This window comes from Stomoxys calcitrans, chromosome 5 (assembly GCF_963082655.1).
Source record: "Stomoxys calcitrans chromosome 5, idStoCalc2.1, whole genome shotgun sequence".
NCBI lineage: Eukaryota > Metazoa > Arthropoda > Insecta > Diptera > Muscidae > Stomoxys > Stomoxys calcitrans.
The window spans coordinates 8,116,412-8,126,749 of NC_081556.1; the positions used below are offsets into that span (position 1 = coordinate 8,116,412).

Consider the following 10,338-nt stretch of genomic DNA (forward strand, 5'->3'; position numbering starts at 1 on the left):
ATTAAATTGATAATAATTTTCAGCAACATTTTCCTAGAACTTTATTATATGAAATATTTTTAAACTTCATGGGGCCAATTTGGTGTTATATGATCTGACATATATAGAGCAAACATAAACTGTGGCCATTTTAAATCTGATGGGAAATTTCAATGAAACGTAAAAAAACAAATTTTCAATAATAATCCTACCATGAGCATTTAACATTGATATTCATAACAAACCATATTGGATTAACCTAAACACTATGCATTATTAATTTTATACCCACCACCATATGATGGGGGCATAGTAATCTCGTCATTCCGTTTGTTACACCTCGAAATATTGACCTAGGACCCCACAAAGTATATATACTCTGGATCGTCTCGACATTCTGATTCGATCTAGCCTTGTTCATTCGTCTGTCGAAATCACGATAGAGGTCGAACGCGTAAAGCTAGCCGCTTGAAATTTTGCGCAGATACTTAATATTGATGTAGGTCATTGGGAATTGCAAATTGGCCATATCGGTTCAGACTAAGATATAGCTCCCATATAAAGCGATGAGGTTATGGACCAAAAACCTGATATAGCTCGATTTGAATTCTTGAGCCCTTACAAGCCGCAATTTTTGTCCGATTTGATTGAAATTTTGAAAAAAAAAAACATTCTGTTGTGGCTTTCATTTTAGGTTCTCATTTCTTTGAGAACCTGTCTGAATTAGCGAATGTGAACATTCTTTTTTAGAGCTATCTGGATGTTCCTGTGGTATCCCAATGGACAAAAACGTCTAAGTGAGGCTGATGGCAGACCGCTACTTAAACCTAACCTTATCTAACCATGCCTCCTTCGAGAGTGTCTTGGGGATTTTTGAAACCCAGCAATGGTTCTGATGGGGTTAAACTTGGCAAAATCCGGGCTTCCTTCTTTACAAATGTGGCCACAAATGTCCCCACGGTGTCACGTGGGTAACTATCTCTCACATCTTCAGAGCCAAAATGTACCACCAATTCGCCTTTAGAACGATAAAAAGACGTATTGGGGCATCGGGATAATAGCCCATCAAATGGAAAACTTGAAAATATTACTTTTAAAAACGGATTGCCCCTATATTAACAGCCCCTTCAAATGTTTTAATGCCTAAGGTGGTCTCAATCTCACGATTCTTGCGATATCAATTGCCGCACAGCATCAATGTTTTGTGTGACAACAACTGTTTTTGGACGACCTTCACGAAATTCGTCTTGGAGTGAACTACGACCTCGGTTAAATTCACCATACCATTGATAAACACTGGTCCTTGATGGAGCTTCATCGCCAAAAATTGAATTAAGTTCATCGATGCCCTCTTGTTTAGATAATCCACGTCGAAAGTTGTAAAAAATAATCGCACGAAAATGTTGACGATTTAATTCCATTTTTTGGGATTTTTGAGATGAATCTTTTAAGTTACTGTAAACAACACAAATAGCGCTCGTATGTCAAAACTGTTTTGATTACGTGTAACCTCAAAAATGTCAAGCTTTACGATAGAGCTGTCAGTTGGCAGATTGCAACACAAGGGTTGTCCAATCCCAAAATATAAAAGGCAACCCTCGTATCGCTATCTTGCATTACCATGATCTAGAATCATGCTCTTTCATTTAGTTTATGCATGTGCTATAACATACATAATTGACAAAACAAATTATGAGCACTTTTTGAGTGTTTTTTTCCAGGGAATGCCGTGTATGCCAAAATTGTATTGATTTAAAAAATTAACTCCAAACCTTTTGTGATTTTGGTCAAATATCTTTTACCTATAAAGAATAAAAAAATCATGTATTTTATAGTTGAATGATTTTATTTGGTGATATTGTTACAGGACATATATACACAGAAATTTTTAAAGAAGTTTATGAAAGAATTTTACTCTCCCCAGTATCCTTGTCACGGTATATTGGGAACCGTTGCTCCTTCTATAGTAATTTGGTTCAATAAATTCTGGTTTTCATAAAATTTTACAGTAAAATTAAATTTTCCAATGGGAGTGTAGGCTGGCAAAAGTGTGCTATCGAATGTATAATTCGTTATGGTATATAAGAAATTCTGCAAAGTAAAAAATGAGGAAAAACAAAAAATTACTCTATTGTGGTTGAGTTTAATGTCCTATTGGCTTACGGCCCGAACTGGACACGAATAGGGCACATTTCCCGTCCTTCGCATCTCATCCATCAATGCTCGAACCGTGGGCATAATCATCGCTGTGCTTAAGGCATCACATAAATTGATTTTTAAATCAAGACCCTTCACTGCCTTTTTGCCCTTTCGAGGAATGAAATAGGCCAGGGCTTCCACTTGGGTATTCTTATCCAAATCATGTTCCAATTCAAATTGCATATTGCCTGTGTAGCGACTAAGGGCTGCTGAAGTCAAAGCGCAATTAAATTTTCGCACAGTGCTCGAATATTTGGTACAGCTCACGTTAAACAATTGGAATTGAAAGGATCGCTTAACAGCCTTGAGAAATAATTAATTGAGAGACATTTTTTTTTCAATATGAACAACTCACCCCTATGCCCATCAAAGTGTAGCATAAAGCGATTAAATTGATGATATTTTTCTGCAACATTTTCACTGAAAGGTTCTTTGTTGAATATTCAAAAATCGCCTTTAAAAAAAATCGATTATCACTTTTCTGTCATGCTCCAACAGAGTAATGCAAATTTAATGGAGGCTGTAGGAGTATCATTACTTTTTTTTTTAAAAAAAAAAAGAACAACAAAATGAATGGGGTCATCATTTACTGCGTCTATTTTAAATTTTGTTCGGAAATGTCATTGAAACGAAAATTAATTTGGCTTTTCCTTTATTCCCATAGATTTTTTAATGTTCTCCATTAACAAGCAACATGAATTTTAATGAGTGAGTGATACCGACTTGTCCCAGAATGGGTAGAAAAATCCGAGTAAAAGCGTGCTAAGTTCGGCCGGGCCGAATCTTGTATATAACCTCCACCATGGATCGCATTTGTCGAGTTCTTTTCCCGGCACCTCTTCTTAAGCAAAAAAGGATATAAGAAAAGATTTGCTCTGCTATTAGAGCGATATCAAGATATGGTCCAGTTTGGACCACAATTAATTTACATGTTGGAGACCTGTGTAAAATGTCAGCCAATTCGAATAGGAATTGCGCCTTTTGGGGGCTCAAGAAGTAAAATAGAGAGATCGATTTATATGGGAGCTGTATCGGGCTATAGACCGATTCAGGCCATAATAAACACGTATGTTGATGGTCATGAGAGAATCCGTTGTACAAAATTTCAGGCAAATCGGATAATAATTGCGATCTCTAGAGGCTCAAGAAGTCAAGATCCCAGATCGGTTTATATGGCAGCTATATCAGGCTATGAAACGATTTGAACCATACTTGGCACAGTTGTTGGATATCATAACAAAACACGTCGTGCAAATTTTCATTTCAATCGGATAAGAATTGCGCACTCTAGATACTGAAGAAATCAAGACCCAAGTTCGGTTTATATGGCAGCTATATCAGGTTATTCACCGATTTGAACCATACTTAGCACCGTTGTTGGATATCATAACAAAACACGTCGGGCAAGTTTTTATTCCAATCGGATAAGAATAGCGCACTCTAAAGGCTCAAGAAGTCAAGACCCAAGATGGGTGTATATGGCAGCTATATCAAAACATGGACCGATATGGCCCATTTACAATACCAACCGACCTACACTAATAAGAAGTATTTGTGCAAAATTTCAAGCGGCAAGCTTTACTCCTTCGGAAGTTAGCGTGCTTTCGACAGATACACCGACGGACAGACGGACGGACAGACGGACGGACATGGCTAGATCGACATAAAATGTCACGACGAACATATATATATATATATATATATATAAATATATATATATATATATATATATATATATATATATATATATATATATATATATATATATATATATATATGTATATATATATATATATATATATATATATATATATATATATATATATATATATATATATATATATATATATATATATATATATATATATATATATATATGACGAAATTAGTATACCCCCCAGCCTATAGTGGAGGGTATAAAAAAGGATAATGGATAAGAATTTCCATGCTATTTGAGCTCGGTATATCAGGTTATGAATCCATTCGGACCATACTTAGTTTGGATGTTGGAGACCATAGTAGAAGTCATTGTACAAAATTTCAACCGAATAGGAGAATAATTGCGCCATATAGGGGCTCAAGAATTAAGATCCGGAGATCGGTTCATATGGGTGCTAACATTTGAATATCAGATTCGTATTCTACTCGCATATACCTTTCATTTGAGTCCCATATAGGCTAGGTCAGTAAATATGACCGATTTAGGGGTCTTTTGGGGGTTGGGGTGGTCCCCCTAATATGTGGTCCGACAATTGGATATCAGATACGTTTTCTAACTGTAAATACCTTTCATTTGAGTCCCATTTGTCGTGATTGGTCTAAATATATATTTGGTGGGTTTTAGGGTGGGGCGTCCCCCCTCCTAGGTACCCCATCCGAAATTTGGATACCAAATTTTTATTTTTAGGGTACTATATGAGAGCACACAAAATTTCGCTTAAATCGCACCACCCATCATCGATATCTAGGGTTTCTGAAAATAAGGGTAAGGGGGAGGGTCCGTCCCCCCTTCAGCTATCAAAAAATGTAGTACCCTATTTTTACCATGGAATCATTATGCACCATCTGTGAACATTTCAAGAAAATAGGTTCAGTCGTTTTTGAGTCCAGAAGGAACACACAAACAAACAAACACAAATTGATTTTTATATTTTGTATAAGATGATGGGGTCCTAGACCAATATTTCCATGTCTTTCAAACATTATGACGGAGTTAGTATACCACCATCCTATGGTGTATGGCTTAAAAGTCATTTGAAATGTCACTATTGCGCCGTGTAGTAAATTATTGCACAATTTTTGGCAAATTTTTGTGCAAATTATACAAAATGATGCAGATAAGGTGAAAAAAATTTGTTTTTGAAAAATTTTCCCAGAACAAACTAATGTTTTTAGGTTAGCAATAAAATAAAACCCTAAAACCCTTTTTTTCCAATAACTGAATACAGCATATAAAAGTTTTAAAGGTCAATTGAACTTTTTTGGTCATTAATATTTTTATAACCCACCCCACCTCTGTGGTATGGGCTATTATAACTTCGTGCATTTCTTTGCAATGCTAAGAAGGAAAAGAGCTTGACCCATTAATAAGCATACCGATCGGCTAAAAATCACTTCCTGATTCGATTTACATAAATTTACTATTTCCGTCTGTCTGTCCATGCATTCTTAAGCCACAAGCCGCATTTTTGTCCGACTGTCGTAAAGTTTTGCACAATTCGCTTTTTTTTGGTCCATGAACGAACGCTATTGATTTTGAAAGCACCGGTCCAGATTAAGATATACCTCCCATATATATCCTTAGACGATTTGGCCTGTCTTTGTTTTTCATCAAAATCGGATCAGATTTAGACACAGCTCCCATATATATTTTCATCCAGTATGGAATTTTGAGATAGTTGTAGCCGCAAGTTTGGTCCCTTTGGACACTTTTTTTGTAGAAGCATCTGTGTAACTTTTCATAGGAAAAGTCTGTGACACTATTAACAGGAAAAAGTGTCTGTGACACTTTTAACAGGAAAAAAGAGTCTATGACACTTTTATTGCAGAATCATCTGTGACACTTTTCATAGGAAAAGTCTGTGACACTTTTAATAGGAAAATTCTGTGACACTTTTGATAGAGAAAGTCCGTAACATTTTTTGTAAGTGGAGTGTCTGTGACACTTTTTATAGATGAAGTGTCTGTGACACTTCTTATAGGAAAAACGTCTGCAACACTTTTCATGGGAACAGCGTTTGGACACTTTTTATAGAAAAAGTCTCTGTAACACTTTTATTGCAGAAGCATATGTGACACTTTTTATAGGAAAAGTCGGTGACTCTTTAAACAGAAAAAATCTGTGACACTTTTGATAGTGAAAGTCTGTGACAGTATTTAAAGGTGATGTGTCGGTGACACTTTTTATAAGTGAAGTGTTTGCGACACTTTTTATAGATGAAGTGTCTGCGATACTTTTTATAGGAAAAACGTCTGCAACACTTTTCATGGGAAAAGCGTCTGTGATAGGGCCTTTTAAGGTTGTAAAAGCTACAATTTTAGTCTTATCTTTAAAAATTTTGCACAACGTGTTTTTCATCCAAATCGGATCAGATTTCGACATTGTTCCTATATATATTCATCCGGTATGGACTTTTGAGTAGTAGTAGCCGCAAATTTGGTCCGTTTGGACTTTTCTCTTGGAAAAAGTCCAAGTCTATGGGACACTTTTTATATGAAAATGTCAGTGACACTTTTAATAGGAAAAATCTGTGACGCTTTTGATAGAGAAAGTCCGTGACACTTTTTATGGGTAAAGTGTCTGTGGCACTTCTCATAGGAAAAACGTCTGCAACACTTTTCATGAGAACAGCGTTTGCGACACTTTTTATAATGAAAGTCCGCTTGGACACTTTTTATAGAAAAAGTCTCTGCAACACTTTTAATTCAGAAGCATATGTGACACTTTTATGTAGGAAAAGTCTGTGACACTTTTAATAGGAAAAATTTGTTATTTGGGGAAATTTTTTTTGTTCATTTCAAAATTCAAGCCTCAACAGGTTTTTATATTGAATCAACAATTTGTTCTTAATTTTAATTCTTGGGAACAGTTGCACCAGCCACAAAAATTCCCATAACTTTTTCATCATTTTTATAAAAGCTCAAGGAATAATTAAATGGTACAATAGGCACATAAGGCGGTAATGTTGAGGCATCTATTCTGTAGTTGGCGACCGAATACAAAAAGTTCTATGAAAGAAAGTAAAACGAAAACCAAAATTTTGTAAATACTGGAATTTTGTGGATCACTTACTCCTTTGATGGGACATGAAAATGGCAGATTACTGGTCCTTCTCATTTCATCCATCAGAACCTTAACTATCGGTACAGTTATGGCTTGACTCAAGACATCGCATATATTCATTTTGAAATCCAAAAACTTAAATGCTTTCACTCTTTTTATGGGACTGAAATATACCAAGAGATGAGCATCGGCATCTTTTACTATGGTATGATTCAACATTAACGATATATTGGCTAAATAGCGACCCATGGCAATTTTTTTGCAACTGCAGTCCAAACGTCTGATAACATCGGAAAATTTGGTGCAGGTGACATTGGTTAGCTCTAAACTGAACCCTCTTCCAGCCGCCTAGGTGTGGAGAATAATAAAAGTTATTGAGTGCGATCAGATAGAAATATACATTACATGTATAAGATTCAAGGGTAGATGGGCAAGCAGAAGAAAAATACAGAGACCCTTTTGCAACATTTTTATTGGTAATATTTGAACAGAATATACGAAAATTTTTGTAAAATTGCTTTATCAGACATTTGTTTTGATATGGTCTAATGATTTAATGATGTTTATTGAAAAGTCCCTTAAAATAGATATAATTATGAAGCTTATTTGGAAAATTTTTGTGGTTTATGACTAAAAATAATTTTTACACAGTATAGTGCTGTAATTGTATTCAGTTGGATATTAATTTGTGTTATTGGCTATCATTCATAACATAATCTAATTTGGTTAGTGAGAGCTAAATCATGATTTTTCATGATTTTCAAAAAAATTATAAATAAAAATAAAAATTATCCATTGAATATATATTTTCGACAATTAAAGAGCTTTTAGTAAAATACAATACTACGAAAATGGCATGGCGCTTGACTTACAGTATAACAATATAAATGCCTTTAATTGAATCCCATATGATCTTTATTGGTCTATAAATTCGCTCGGAGGGTTTAGGACAGTGGCGGGTAAATGCACACACACTGGGCTTGGAAATATTGGGTTGCCCAAAAAGTAATTGCGGATTTTTCATTTAGTCGGCGTTGACAAATTTTTTCACAGCTTGTGACTCTGTAATTGCATTCTTTCTTCTGTCAGTTATCAGCTGTTACTTTTAGCTTGCTTTAGAAAAAAGTGTAAAAAAAGTATATTTGATTAAAGTTTTATTAAAAATGCATTTACTTTCTTTTAAAAAATCCGCAATTACTTTTTGGGCAACCCAATATTATGCACACTAGCACATGTGCCAAACACTGTTTAAGGTTATTAAAGTTTGGATGTTAGATGTTTTGAACGGGCAGCAAAATATATACCAGATTCGTACTTTACTATAAAACACCTTTTATTTGAGCCCCGTCTTGTAATGGTCAGTAAATACGTCCTACTTGGGAATTTTATGGAGGTGGAGTGCCCCTTAGACTCTTCGTCTCAAATGTTGATGTCAGATTGATGCTCTACTACCAAAGACCTTACATTTGATCCTCATATTGGCATCGTGGGAAAATTTTTCATTTTTGGAGGGTGTTTAAGATGTGGGGTGGAGCTCCAGAAACTCGGGACCAAGAACCAAAGGGTAATTTGTGTGGGGCCCCAAAAACTTGGTCCAACTATTGGATATCACATACGAGTTCTAATCTTAAATACCTTTTATTTGAGTCCTTTATTGTCGTGTTTGGTCTGTATATATATTTGGTGAGTGCGGCGCCTCCCCTAGATTCTCTATCCGAAATTTGGATACCAAATTATTGGGCAATAACATGGGAAATGCTCCAACGTCTCATCATCTTCCCCATATGAACCTACACACCGATGCTGCACCGTATATGCATAAGTGAGCTCGTAGTCCCATGTGTCGCGTTGTGACACCAAAAGCTATACTGACCTTCTTCTTACTTCCTTTCAGTAATAGCCTCGTCTTCTCCCGGTCTGGATCCCTCCATAGGATGTTCGCAGTCCTACCGACAGTTTCGCTGAATTTCGCATTCATCGATCCGAAAGGCTTCAGGTTAACCAAGTTTATTGACGGCAGTCCTCTGCCCTTCACCGCCAAATCGTCTGCCCTTTCATTACCCCTTACTGCGTTATGTCTCGGCACCCAAACAATGCGGATTTTGCCATCCTCAGAGAAGGCGTTAATCTCCTACTTACACTGGCAGACTGTTCATGACCTGACCGTTATTGCCCTTATGGCAATTTTACTGTCCGTAAAGATGTTCAAACTCGATGTTAACACCATACCACGTAATAGCCGGGATCTTCGCCTACAGGACCATATTCTGCTCAGGCAGCCTAAAATAGATCTGTCCCCGGGTTCTCAATGTCTGATCTGTCCAAGGCCCAGTCTGTCTTCTAGCTTTGATTCGTCCATGTAACATGATCTTCCAGATGGCAATACTAGGGTTCCGTCAATCCAAGAGCGCACTCGACCTCAAAGTTCATCTCAGATATCCGATCCCCCCCCCCCAATCTATTCGATTATGGTAAACTAAAGAAGTCCCACCCTAATATATGTGACCATACTCCATATGGTGTTTAGGAGTCACGCCATATTATACTGACTTGTTCCGGCTCACTAGGGATGATGCAACGAGAAGGTGAGAGAGCACTTCGTGCACATTTAACGGGGTTTTGAGAGCGGTGGCAAGTATTTGTCAAGGGGGCACACCCTATTATTCGGCACTGTTCACTCGCGATCACAAATCTAGAGGCAAGTGAGCACTCTGTTCACACTTGGCACTGGGCGAAAAATGGGCAGACCCTGTTATGCTTGAGACAGTAAGGCACTCTTAGATCACTCTACTCACCACGTCTGAACGGCTTCTGATTTCTTGGTTGACTTTCCTGACTACTCGTTATGACTCCCTTTGATATAGGGTGACTGGTAACACTGGTGTAAACAGCTCACTCACGTATCGTGTTTCACTGTCAAACATCTTCAGTTCGGTATACAATCGCTTTCCAAACGAACAACGCCAGAAAGTTGGAAAGTTGGGCAAAGATCCACCTTTTTATCAAAAAATTGTGTTCAGCGACGAATCTCATTTTTGGCTCAATGGTTAGATAAATAAACAAAATTGGCGATTTTGGAGTGAAGATCGACCAGAAGTATTGCAATAGCTACCAATGCATCCAGAAAAAGTCACAGTTTGGTGCGGTTTATGGGCTGGTGGCATCATTGGACCGTACTTCTTCAAAGATGATGCGAATCGTAACGAAACTGTGAGTGGTGAACGCTATTGTGAGATGATAACCTACTATTTTTTTTGTCCACATTGCAAGTGCTTCAATTGATTCATTAGAAGACAACATTGAAGCATTAATTCATGAGAAACTGGTCGAAATGTTGTATCGCACTATCGATTCAAATAAGGATTTCATGCATTTTT

General features: G+C 36.8%; 1 protein-coding gene across 1 annotated transcript; it reads right to left on the bottom strand.

The window, feature by feature from the left end:
- Positions 1-6,750: 6,750 nt before the first annotated feature.
- Positions 6,751-7,429, bottom strand: LOC106088908 (uncharacterized). The gene is made up of 3 exons (XM_013254621.2): positions 7,367-7,429; positions 6,971-7,309; positions 6,751-6,906 (listed from the first exon to the last, which is right to left on the bottom strand). The coding sequence occupies exons 1-3, from the start codon at positions 7,427-7,429 to the stop codon at positions 6,751-6,753; spliced, it is 558 nt and encodes a 185-aa protein (XP_013110075.2).
- Positions 7,430-10,338: the final 2,909 nt, after the last annotated feature.

Coding starts and splice junctions, on each gene's coding strand:
- LOC106088908 (XM_013254621.2), bottom strand. CDS start 7,429: ATGTTGCAAAAGGGTCTCTGTATTTTTCTTCTGCTTGCCCATCTACCC. Junction 7,310..7,366: donor TACCCTTGAATCTTATACAT/GTAATGTATATT, acceptor CTCCACACCTAG/GCGGCTGGAAGAGGGTTCAG. Junction 6,907..6,970: donor TTTCATGTCCCATCAAAGGA/GTAAGTGATCCA, acceptor TTTCTTTCATAG/AACTTTTTGTATTCGGTCGC.